This window comes from Rhea pennata, chromosome 4 (assembly GCF_028389875.1).
Source record: "Rhea pennata isolate bPtePen1 chromosome 4, bPtePen1.pri, whole genome shotgun sequence".
NCBI classification, from domain to species: domain Eukaryota; kingdom Metazoa; phylum Chordata; class Aves; order Rheiformes; family Rheidae; genus Rhea; species Rhea pennata.
The window spans coordinates 51132123-51145274 of record NC_084666.1 but is presented as its reverse complement, the minus strand read 5'-3'; the positions used below and the strand labels follow the sequence as shown (position 1 = coordinate 51145274).

The window sequence follows — 13152 nt, the reverse complement described above, 5'->3', positions numbered from 1 at the left end:
ACAGGCAAGCAAAACCAACCCACCCAAGAGAATCCCCCTCCCAACACAGCTGGAGCAAACAGCATGAATTAACTAACCCACAGAGTCTGAACTTATTCTAACATTACAGAATCATTCTTCTGAAATAATCTTTTTTAAAGGGAAGTTTAAAAACTTAATGTGGCTTGTGTATTTGACTTCGCATCATAAGAAGGTCAGCTTCCTATTTATTCTTTTTCCCAGTCAGGTCTTGGAGCTCAGTTTAACTCAAGGATGAGAGCTAATTTCTTTGAGAAGGAATGAGATTTTATCCTAACAATTCTTTAACATTTCTCACAAGAGAACCACCAACCTGAGCAGGCTTTCCTTATATTTCTGCAGCTAATATAATAGTGGTTTACTTTGACTGCACACCTTTGGTGTCAGGAGGAACAATTCTGAATTCCTGAAGATTATTCCATATTGATCATCTGAGATTTTAATATGATCACACTAGTTGATGGTGAAAACTGAAACCAATGAATCACAGATACACAAGTGTCAACACTTTGGTTACAATGGAAATAGCAAAAAAAAAAGGCAATGGAAACAACAGATAAAAAAGTAAGGCAAATCTAATATAGGGGTAATGGATAAACCTTACCACAGAAGCATTGTGAAACTTGATATTCTCAAGTTTTGTTTAAAAAATAATTTGATTCAATCAAATGTTTTTCCTTTCCCTTTCACATTGTCTTTAAACCTTTGTCAATACCTGAATCACTTTGAGAAAGACAGAAGGGGCAAGTTTTATATTCTGGGCTACACGTAGCCCAGTAAATGAACCTATCAAAAAGAAGAGGAAGATATGAAAGTGAGGAGGGAGGCGGGGGGAGGGGAGAAAACGGGAGGAAATAGGTGAGATTCATCGAGTTTTGGAAACAAATGTGATGCACAGATAGGTTTAAGAGAACAAGAAAGAAAAACATGAGGACAAGGAAGGAAAGAGAAAAGTTTTACAGAACGGATCTTATTTCCTCAAAATAATGTCTGCTAATAAGGGAACATGTACTTTAAGAGAGAATCTTTTATCTCCATCTGACTAAATAGTAACTTCACAGTAAAAGATCATCTTCTGAAGATGGAAACAAAACCAGCTTTATTTTGCATTTTCACCATCAATTGCATTTGTATGTATGCAATTGCCCAACATACATTTAATCCAGAACTGCAACATCTCAATGAGGGATAGGATTTTTTTTTTTTTTTTTTTTTTTTTTTTTTTTTTTTTTTTTTTGAAAAATAACCCACATATCCCTATAGGAACATGGTATGAACATTTGTTTGACTTCATTTCAGCTAGGAAATCTGGCACCATTCCCTAACTGCTCTTTACTACCAGTGCTGAAGGTTACTCTTGCCCTGTTCACATGCCCAGTGGTGAAGTCTCCAATTCCATAAGCCACTTCAGACAAAATTCAAGTGAAATCATACTGCCAGCTGAAGTTGTTTGATGTAACTGGGTAGATTTTGCTTGTAGCAAATTAGGGAGCACTCCCACAAAGAGAACAAGTAAAAGAACGGCTGGGCAACAATTCTTTGGGAGGGCTACGCGGAGCAGATGGAAACGACAGCCCCTTTTGACCATCACTGCTAAACCTGGAGATCAGTCAGGGGCTGTGTAAACATGAGAGCAAACTACTGTGTTTTACAGGCACCTCTAATGCTCGAGGACAGGCTTTCACGTCCTGCTTCCACAGCAAATGAAATAGTGAAAATACAAAGATTTTAATGTTGTCAAGTAATTCTCCAAAGCAAATCAGTCTTGAGGAGAAAAAAGAAAAAAAAAGAAAAAAAAAGAAAAAGCTCTCCTTTAAAATCCATTCACTCTTCCTGATTAATCTTGTAGAGGAATCATAATCCTGCAAGTGATGAAACATACCATGTTACCTTGGTAACTGATAACTCAAACTCAAATTCAGCCCAAAGTATACACTCAAAGGTCAGATTGCATGAAAAGTTAGGCTGAGGAGGATGTAATTCACATTGAAAGGTAAGTACAATAGAAAAGACATCGCTGATGTTTCAGATTTCAAAGATTTAATACGACAAGTAAGCACATTGGAAGGAGAAGGGAAAAAAAGATCACACAATGTCAACACTAGGACTACAAATATAAGCCTATCTTAGCAAGTTCTGAATACACTATTGCTCATATTTCGTATCATCTGAAATGAATGCGTAATGCACTCTAACAATCTATTTCATTCTGTTACATGCTACACAGTAATCGTATCAATCAAGTTCACTAACATGAGCAAACATTTTATCCTATACTTCAAATCATACTTTTCAATAATCTGGTCGAATCCCTGGGTATGCCCCATTTTTCTTTCCAACAGTAGCATAGCCTTTCTTAGGATCAGCTCCGGGGCTGAGGCAGTTTCAGATTCAGTGAATCTGAGGTCATACATTTTCAGTGTCGGTCAAATAGGTTACATATTAACCGCAGTCTGAGTACAACATACTGCAAACCTTTCCTTTACACAATGTTTGTGAATTGTATGCATTTGACTTGTCCACTTTTATGCACAAAATACTAACATTTTAGACATATCTATGGGTGTGCACGTTATGATTTTATATCTAAGAAAAGATTGTGAACCCAGGCAGCCTAACTTAATTCTAGTCCGTGGTGCATACACAGGGTGAATTTATAACCCCACCTTAGTATTTCAACCTCTGTCTAGTGCTTCACTGTGCACACTCAACATTGCCTGTCAAACTCTCAAGAGGATCCTGCAGAGAGAAAAGCAAATATACAAGACCACACCCTCATACGGAAGTCAAACATGAAAAATTCTGCCCCCAAAGCCAATGGCTTTGGAAAACCATTAGGCAAGCGGCTTTGCCACACACACCGACAAATCTTCAGAAAGATCTATCTTTTAAGTAGGTCCTATAACAGAAAGCCATTTATAACCTTTCCCATTTCCACATGACCTTGAAATTCCTATGGGCTAACATAGGCATTGTGACTCCAACTCGTGCGCAATCGTAGTAAGGACATGCTGCCTTCCTCAGAAAGCAGGAGGTGAAAAGAGGACGACCTCCTCGAGATCTGCTGCAGTTACATTTGACGAGATGCTGCAGAACACAAAGCACGGCTCAGCAGAAGTACCGATTCTGCGCTCCCAGAATGACACTTGATTCAAGAGAACTAGGGGAAGACCCTGCAACTAGGGACACATTTAAAAGAAAAAATTAACCCAGAGCCCTAGCACCTAGATGCTTTCTGTGTACCTGGCCTGTCAGCTCCAGAACATAACCTTTTAGCTGAACAAAACACATCTCTCACAATTTCTAACCATTATCACCACCATCATCACTCAGCAAGTGGTATTTTTCAGTCTATTTGACGGCCACTTATTACAATCCTTGAAAGGAAGTAACTTGAAGTGCTTTTGATTTTTTGAGCTAGAAGTTCTAATCAATATTTCAGTTGCGTGTGTAAAGCATGAGCCTGAATCAAAGCTAAGAGCAGCCTTCTCTCTTTTTTACAATTAGAAGTACAACGTAAGACACAAATGGACTGGTTCTGGTTAAATATATTTCATGGCTTATGCTGAACCACAATGGAGATATTCAGGGGCTTGAATAGCATGAAGGAAAACCTGGAATCTGTATTTTAAGCTTTCACGTTCTTGTAATCAAAATCAGAATGGTTGGTCTCACTTTTTAAAGGCTGTTTCAAGTTGACAACTACTCCTACCTCACGCCTGAGAATTTTGTACCTTCCTATCTAAGGAAGGTCTGAAAAACAGAAAACTTTTGAAAAAATGCACAACTGCATTGATACTTTGCACCTGCAAGCCATCAATAGAAAACACAGATGAGATCATCTCTCTCTCTCCAGCATGATGGATACTTTCCTGGTAGATAGAAACTCGCAGAAGCAAACAGATCAGAAATATTCTGTCCTTGGACTATCATTAAAAAAATTAAAAAAAACTCTCCAACACAACTAGCAGGAAAAATAGGAATTCCAGGATCACAGCACAAATCTCTCATCTTTGTAGAAATGATGACCTATTAGCTACACTAAAAATCAAGTTTACAACCAAAGTCTGGTGTGATAAATTTACCACAGCTGCACAAATGGTACACAGCTGAAAAAATAACTAACTGCAATGTACAGGAAAGAACTACAAATAAGTCTTAACAGCTTCAAAAGCCTTAGAGTAAAATGAAGTCATGAAAATTTGGAGAAAGAAAAAAACGTTTTTTCTTTTAAGCTGTATTTTCCTTTACAAGAGAAAAAAAACAAATAAATGGGATGTGTTTTGTTTGTTTACCGAGTAGCAGCACAAGGCTTGGTTCTGCTGTTCTTATATTTGGAGTAGAATAAATGATCACCAAGGTGCTGCCTCATTTGTTGCAATGTGTGCGCATGTTCATACCTGCGCAGAAGAAAGTCTCTCTTCAGACATACGTGGCAGATCTTGACTCATTGATATTGTGTTAAAACATTAAGGAATCCACCCATATGGAAGATCAGAAAACTGGGGGCAAGGAGCTGCTGTGGCCAGAGTTTTCTTCACATCAGCTCATGGAATCACCCGCTATGTAGCACTCAGCACTGAGATAAATCAACTTCTGTATTCACAGAACAATGAATTTAAGTAAATCAGAAAACAAAACTCAGTAACTCTTTTTAGAAAAGCGAGAAAGTTTACAGAAGAATGACACTGAAATAGAACGCCTACCTTTTCTTAAAAGTTTCCTACCGGTTAAGATGCACTTAATTTTTTTCTTAAAACGGTATATTCAAGTAAAACCTAAAATATTAAACTACACCAGCCTTCAAAAGAAAACATCTTATTTTCAAAAGGTTTTCATGTAGCACACAAAATTCAGCACTGCAAACAGTTTAAGTGCACAACTGAGATGCAATTTGATAAACAGCCTTCCACCATTCAAGGCTAGGACTGTGCAAAACCTTGGTATCAGCACTTTCATCAAAAATGCTATTGACTCTTCTCTATCTCATTTTTCTGCAACTTCTTCCATTTTTATTTACTCTAGTCAATGAAAGTAGGCTGCTTACCACCTGTGTGTGGCATCTTGTGATCTGCTGGTGAAGGTTCATTTTCACCTTCTTTAATGCTGCTGCTGTTGTCTTTTTCAAGCAGTCTGTCCACCATGGCAATAACGCAGTTTAAACTCTTCCCCACGTTGGCCCACACCCTATCCTGAAAAGAACATGAGTATCACTATACATTATTGAAGAAGCATAAAAAGATAATATCAACTTCTTAATTGCATCTTAAGATGGAGAAAGAGAAGTGCAGATTACAGAAATATTAGGGATCAGCATATTACTATTTCCTCATTTGGCAGCATACCAGCAGTTTAAGACCTTTTCATGAACGTTTTTTCTGCACATTAAATGACAGAATTGACTTTATTTATTTATTTATTTATTTTTTAAGACACTGGAAGGTGCATCCGCTTCAAACTGTATATGAAGATGCATGCAAAATATTTTAGGTCCAGAGTACTAAGCAGTTTGACTATGTGACATAATACAGTAAGAGTAAAGACATTCAAAACCTTGGTAAATCAAATCTTGTGTGCAGTTGCATAGTTTTGCCCTGGAACTTGGCAATATCCTTTTGATAATTTAATATACTCTCTATTTTTATCACGTGACTTGTTCTGCAGCTCTCAAACTGCAAACATGACACTTTGCTGAGTGTATTAGAAATATGACAGTTATAGAAAGAAGTCAAGCTGAGCAAGCACAGAACAAAAAAGGAGATAATGTGGAGTGAGAGGAAGAGCTGTGACAGAACAGAGATACAGGAAGGTTCCTTCAGATGCTAGATGCTCCAGAAATGAAAGCTCTTACATTTACTCTTGTGGGGTGAAATACGAAGGGGGGAAAAAAAAAATCAAGTCACACAAGACATATCAGGCTGTATACAAGTCTAATAAACAAAGCTCAGAAAAAGCATGTGTGCTTTGAAACTGAATCATTCTTAAACAAATGGAGAGCAACCAGAGTTTGCTGGGGTGGGGGTGGATAATGTCATAGCTATTCTTTCTACTCTATAATAGCCAGAAACATCACATACATGTCAGGCTCCTTGAGGTGTGAGAATGGAGTTGCAAAAGACAACACAAGAGAAGGTCAAGAAGAAGAACTGAAAACACCAGTAACACCAGGCTTCTATAAAAGTGGTAATGCCTGGAAGTCGGACAAGGGCACAGGAAGAACCACCACTGAAGCAAACTTTCCATCTAGTATTTGTTTTGAATCACATGCCGCTGTTCTTAGGCCGTTACCGTGGAACTGGTAGAGGTATATAGTCTTTCTCTGTCTTCCACTTGGGGGCACATCCTATTCCAAGGGAGCACCCTGCACTGGGGGGGCACGGCAGGGGCCTGCAGAGCTAGGAGTACTAACTTGCTGGCTCTGTTCACCAATGCAGATTCTCTCCTCCAGCTCCTGAAAGCGGCACCTCGGAACTGGAAAGACCTTGCAGGGCAGCCTGAAGAATATGTGAGCACCCAGGAAGGTAGGAGAATGCAGGAACTGGGGACAAATACAGTTTGAGGTCCTCCCTAGGGCATCCCCATGCCTTAAACAGACTGTGATTTCAGAAACTGTTACGGTATTTTATCTACAGATGAGTATTGCTCTTAATGTTAAAAAAGCATGTTAAGCAAGCTACACTGCACATGAGAGAAAAAGGTATTGTCTTACAAGAGATGAGAAGGTGGCAACCATCAAGCAAAACCGTACTTATTTCACAAATATTTTTTCAATGATGATCTCTAAAGCATTGCATGCCCAATGAAAGAAGCAGAAATATCTACTATGCCTGTACACACAAACCAGACTATTAGACACTTGAGTAGCTGAAATTCACATCCACAGACACAATTTAAAGCCAAAAAGGCATAGGATTTTACTTCAGAAGTTTAATCTCATATGTACCTCAAGCTTTTCTGAAAAAAAAAAAAAAAAAAAAAAAAAAAAAAAAAAAAAAAACATTCACAAGATGGATAAAATGGTTGATTTCAGCCATGCACAAACACTAGTTTTAGGACAAGGATTCTATGAAGAGCAATGAAATACTATAATCAGTAAAAAATCTGGCCTCAAATAGTTGCAAGTTCTGTGGCAGGGAACTCAAGCCTTTCCAACCACTTAAGATGCTGAGCTGTATGCATGACAACTTGGTTGATGTTTGCAGCAACATAATTTCCCCTTCCTCTCTCTGTGTTGAAATTGCACTGTCCTAGCAGACACTGTTAGGTTCTTAATGAGCATCTGGAGTCATTGCACAGGCAATGCAAATATGAGTTCCTGTTTTATTTAGTAAGTATCTCTTTTTAAACCAACTATTAACTTAGCAGTGAGATGATGTCTACAAAATTCACACAAACATTCCCTGAGGGTTTTAAAATAACATTCATAAACATCTGTTGACAGAAAAGTTCACTTTCACTAAAATACATTTGGCCACTTTACATATGGGCAAGCGACACAGAGGGAGTAAGGGCTTGTTCTACGGCTCTTGATTTCTCCATGTAGGAGGCTGCTAGGATTAGAAGCCATCATTATAGGCAGTCACAAAACATAGATGTGTCTAGCATTCATGCTGATGCTATTCTGCTTGAATTGGACACAGTCACATTTTTACAAAGGACCCACTAAAATACTGCAGTTTGGAAACTGAATGTTTGAGCAAAAATGTAGTTTCTGCATTAATTAAAATCAAGTGGTTCCACATTCTCTGTGAGAAAAAATCCATCCATTTCATATTCTTTCTCACCTCTTAGTATTCCCATAGTGTTTTCCTCTAGCCTAGCACATTTTCCACCCACATTTCACCCTCTTAAGCAACCTATTTTTGATTCTCTTACGGGCCACTTCACAAGCAAGCATTTTGCATCACGTGTCAGTGTAAAAGGAGAAAATATTCCCAGTCGGTCAAGTAAACTTTCTTATAAACCCTCTGTGTGAAGGAAGTAAGTCTCATTTCTTGATGGACTAAAGTTCTGAGCCTCTAGATTGCTAAGCAGAATGTTTCCCCTGGTACTGGTTTCCCCACCAGTTGCTATGGGGCTAATAGGAAGGCAAGCTTCCAGCTGTGGTATGAAAGAACAAGAGAAACAAGGTCTCTGACCCCCTCTCATTACTGTTTCTGCAAGTTCAAAAGCAGAATTTGTGACAGGAAGAGAGGAAATCTGCAACAGGGCTTGTCCCTGTAGGGACAAGGCAGACTGAGACAAGTGAGTGGTAGGTTGGCCTCTTCAGAGACTCACAGAATGGTTGAGGATGGAAAGCACCTCCGGAGATCCTCTAGTCCAACCTCCCCACTCAGCAGGATCACCCAGAGCATATTAGACAGGGTTGCATCCAGGCGGGCCTTGAATATCTCCAGAGAAGGAGACTCCACAACCTCCCTGGGTAAACCTGTTCCAGTGCTCTGTCACTCTTCTACTTCTTCCAAGTTTCAAAAGCCAATTAGGACTGAGGGGACTTGAGGTGTTTATAGCAACAGATCTGCATACCCCTAGCTGTTGTGAGTTACAAATGCTGGAGTCATACTACTTTCGTTGCTTCTGTTGTGGCACTGGCAGGCACGTGTCTATACTCATAATGAACTCCGTGAAAACTTAGGCTTCAGCATCACAGAAAGTTGGGCACTTTTCTCAAGGCATTTAAAAATGAACCTGTAAAATAATTCTCTCTCATCCACCCAATTAAAGAATGCAAGTCATTCCCATCCACTTTGAAGGTACCTTTAAAAGGCCTTTCAACTCCCTTATTTTAGGGAGGGTGAGCAAGAGAGGACACGATTCCCTGTCATTACGCCTGCCCAGGTGTCTGCTTCCCAAGCGTTGCTGGCCAGAGTCCTAGAGGTTATCTTTTTGTTTTCACAGGATTCTCAGGCCTTTCTAAACTCCCTGCAGAGCTCTTGAGTCACCTCTTGCCCTTTCACACAGGGCAGCACAGTTGCCTGCGTTACTCGTGCAATGATGCGTATGATGTGGGTACACAGTCGTATGTTGCCATAACACACTTCAGGTAGGCTCACGGACAGAGCTCGTCTCTTAACGGACGTGCATGATTAACAACGTCTTGTGATGCGACAGTGCTCTGGAATGCAAAATACTGTACCATGGTGAGCACTTCACACCAAAGTCTGCCTGTTGAGATACTGTATTACAATGTTGTCGTAGTTAAATAGCATTAGATACAAAATTAGCAGATAAGAAACAGTATTTCCATCACTGGTATTCAACAATGTGTGCCCCACAATATCTTCAGTGTATTACTTGTTTTTCAAATATTTGTACATAACTTATCAGAAATGCCATTTTATCTGAATTCTTTTAATTCTTTTATGTAACTCCAATCACATTAAGTAGTCAGTCAGATATGCAGAGCAGAAATGGCTCCAAGTGGCAACGTGCCCACCTTTTCTTGTGTTATGCATGACAACACTCTCCATTTCCCTCCTGCAGGGAGGTTCTAGGACAGCAGAAGCAGCTGGCAAGAGAAGAGAATATCTATCCAGCGGCAATCTATAACTCTCAGGTTAAATATTTCTCCTTAAACAGTAATGCTTTAGTACTGCCTGCATACAGTGCTTCCAACTACACTATATAAATAGCTCGATTCATACTGCTGTAAGCTACATGGGGATGAAAAATTGTACTTGATACCAAAGCAGGGAGGTGCAGCACAGCACCATTACTGAGGACAGTTAAGGGCTTAATGGAAAACACTAGTCACTCAACAGAGGGGCATCCTGTCCAGTTAAAAAGCTGGGAGCTATTCCTTACTGATAAGGTTTGGTTGCTGGACAGGGATGGTATGGGGCTCATTTGGTTTCCAACATTGGGCCTTGAATTCACTTTCCTGATGGTCCTAAAGTAGTGCAGGCACAGGAAGTGGGCATAACCAGATCAGTTTAAAGAGTTTCACTGGACATCACCGATTGAGATTTCAAGCAAAACAAATTGAAATCCCAGTTGCAAAATGCATCCCTAGTCCTTGACAGTAGCGGAAAAAAGCAAAGTCAGCTTCACCAGCAAAGAACAGGAAGATACAGTACACTGCACACAAAGCAAAGCATCTCAAAGCTTTTTTCTTTTATAGCTGAGATTCAGAGTAGATTATGCATTTTTTAAGCTTTACAAGCACTTAATGGGTCTTTCCATTTCCACTACATTAATGAAAATTTGATTATTAAAATTGAGATTATATGTTCTTTCCACCATCAGAAAGAAGAGAAAAATAACAAGCTTTATATTTCAAATTTCAAAAAAACAGAATCTAAGATCTGTACTGCCCTAAGTTTGACAGTTACTGACACAGCTTTTTAAATTCAGAAAACACGTAAAAGATATGCTTAACTTTAAGCAAGCAGGTAATCCTACTAAGTCAAAAAAAAAAAAAGGAAAAACACAGATACACTTTAAACATATTTACACGCTTTAGTAGATAAGGGGGCAAACATCTGCCAGGGCTTCAGAGTCCAGCTTATAAGTAAATAAATAAATAATTAATAATGAAGTACAGCAAAGCCAGCTGCTTTGCAAAGGCAGGAAGAGTAAATTAAACTTGCCCAGAAATATTCATTTTTCTAGTGTTGTAAAATTTCATCCCTGTATCAAACCTTCTGTTATATTTTGCTGAAGGTTTCAACAGCTGGAAACAAACAAACATTTTGGCTTTCAAGTAAAGAACAACAACTCCAACCCCTGAGGTTGTAGAGAAAACATGAAAAAGTGAATTCAAGGCTCTAAAGCCAGAAGACAAATAAAAAAATGACTTATTTATTGCTTAAATCTCATGACTTCTTAATGCATGGGGTTGGAGATAATTGTCTTTTCTCTACTTGAAATATTCTCCTCTCCTATTATTTGCAGTACAGATAAAAATTACAGTTCAGGTATAAGATACTGTAGCTCACACAAAGTAATTAATTATTTATAACAAAGATTAATATGCTGGCATCCTCTACACTTATGAGAATACAGTGATGAATTGGGCATATGAACCTGAACTGAATAAAAATACATCAAGAGTTCAGGATGTGTACAATAAGGAAGCAGAGCTATCACAAACCATCCACTAAAACAATTAATTTACAAAAATCTGAGCCATATAAATAATACAGATCTTTGAAAGATATGCTAAAAATGTTAAAAATTAAAAGCCATGTTTGATTTTTTTGCACAGTCTCAGATACTCAAGTAATAGTCTAAGGGTAACAGCTCTGCTTTGCTGAGACAGAATTCATGCATGTTTAAACTGCTTATATTCAATCCTGGCAAAAAAACACAAGAATTTTTCCTCATTTTACCTTATGTCTTTCTAGTCTTCTTAAATATGCCTAACTAGCAAAAAGAACTCAAGCAAATATAAAGAAAGACTATTTTCCTGTCTGAATAAGATGTTCATCATCCTCTTCATTATACACAACCATGCAGTTGCACGGGAGTACACTGTACTTGGGAAATTTTATTTAACTTGTCTTTAAAGGGTATACATTTTTGAAATTTCAGTATCTCCAAAAAAATATGAAGGAGGTATCTGAAAAATATTATTTCAGGTTTTCATATTCCTTTTTTTTTCCCAATAAAATGTGACAAAGACACTAGGGCTTGTATTTGTTCATGCTAAGCTGTAGGTTGTCTGACTGAAACCCCAGGAGTTTTCCAATGACTTACCCACTCTTCCTCATCATACTCAGAGTGATGAGGTATAGAGTCCTGTCGTTTAATCTGAGAAGGATGATCCTGATGCTGTGAATCACTCCCTTCTTCCGCACTGTTTCTGGGCATGACTGGTTTCTTGAGGACACAGCCAGGTCGCGCTGTGTATAGTGCTAAAAGAGCACTTCTCACCAGCTGATCCTTAAATGCATGCACAAATAACTCTGTCTAGAAAAAGCAAATGAACAGGACATTAGGTCAAAGAGCGCAATATGGTAAGGTAAGAAATGACAGCACTGAATTACACTTTGGCAGACCGAATGTCCGTTTCAGGGCAGCCTCGGAGGTGGAAAGCAAAGCAAACTACCAAACAGTGGGGAACAATTCAAGTGTTTGGGGATATCAACATATTCTACAATCCCACTGCTCCAAGGGTTGACATAAAAGTATAATACCTGTTATACAGATCATTTGTTCACACAATCCTGTTTTATTCGTTCTAATTCCAAATCTTGCCTGCAGAGACAAGTCTCTATGAAAATCAGTTTTAACAGTACACAACTACTGCTCAAGAATTTTCTAACAAGTGTCAGATGAAATATGATTAACAACTTCTAGTATTTCCTTAAATAAAAAACACACTGCACTCCACAGCTGAGTTTGAAATATCTGCAAAAGCACATTTTCAGGGACAAATTATGGTAACTGTATGTATCCACCCAGACAACAAAGCAGGTGAGCAGCTAACTTCCAGCTCTATTTTATTTCTTTATTTTTAAAGAAAGAAATATTTGGAGCAATTTTTCCAGGCTCTCTGAAGATCTTACTTAATCAGCAATTGCTGTATCATCTTTCTAAGTTCTTTTTGTTGACCGCGACAGCTGGAAGCTTACCTTTCTTGGTTTTCAAAAACCTCCAACCTCTCCCCATTGCTTCTCCTTCCTTAGACAAGAAAAAACAGTGATGCCTCTGCTTTCTGCACACGTTTTTTTTACCTCTCCAGACAGTATCTCCATGTAACAGCATAAATCATTCTACTTTTAAATTTCAAAGTCATTCTCAGACCACAATCAAATGTGGTATCTTGTAAGCCAACAATACTAATATAAACCAGCATTATACTAGTTCCACTGCATCCCCATGCAAAAGGTTTCTGCAGCCCCCATAACAAACAGGCATTAAATATTCAGGGAGAGAACTGCAGATCCCCCCTTTAACAGCCTATGGGGTCACTTCAGATCTAGACTAGCTTCAGTGAGTACAGCAAACGCTCGCTTTCTAATTTTAACTCATCCTTAGTACAACGAAGGCAGGCAGCATATCACAAAACAATCTTCATCCCTGCCAGCGGTGGGATCTGCTCCTTGTCAGCTTCCATCCCGGCATAAGATTGTTTCCTCCGATGCTTTTAATTTGGGCTCTTATATCCTTCAAGAAGCAGCCTTTCAGGAA

At 38.7% G+C, this 13152-nt stretch overlaps 1 protein-coding gene across 11 annotated transcripts in view; it reads right to left on the bottom strand.

Moving 5' to 3' along the window:
* INPP4B (inositol polyphosphate-4-phosphatase type II B) overlaps positions 1-13152 on the bottom strand; it is a 384670-nt gene that overhangs the window by 62721 nt on the left and 308797 nt on the right. For all 11 annotated transcript variants that reach the window (XM_062573936.1, XM_062573932.1, XM_062573929.1 and 8 more), the window contains 2 exons: positions 11716-11928; positions 5066-5210 (listed from right to left, as the gene is read on the bottom strand). In XM_062573936.1, coding sequence (XP_062429920.1) covers positions 5066-5210; positions 11716-11928 — 358 coding nt within the window. The remainder of the gene's footprint in view (positions 1-5065; positions 5211-11715; positions 11929-13152) is intronic.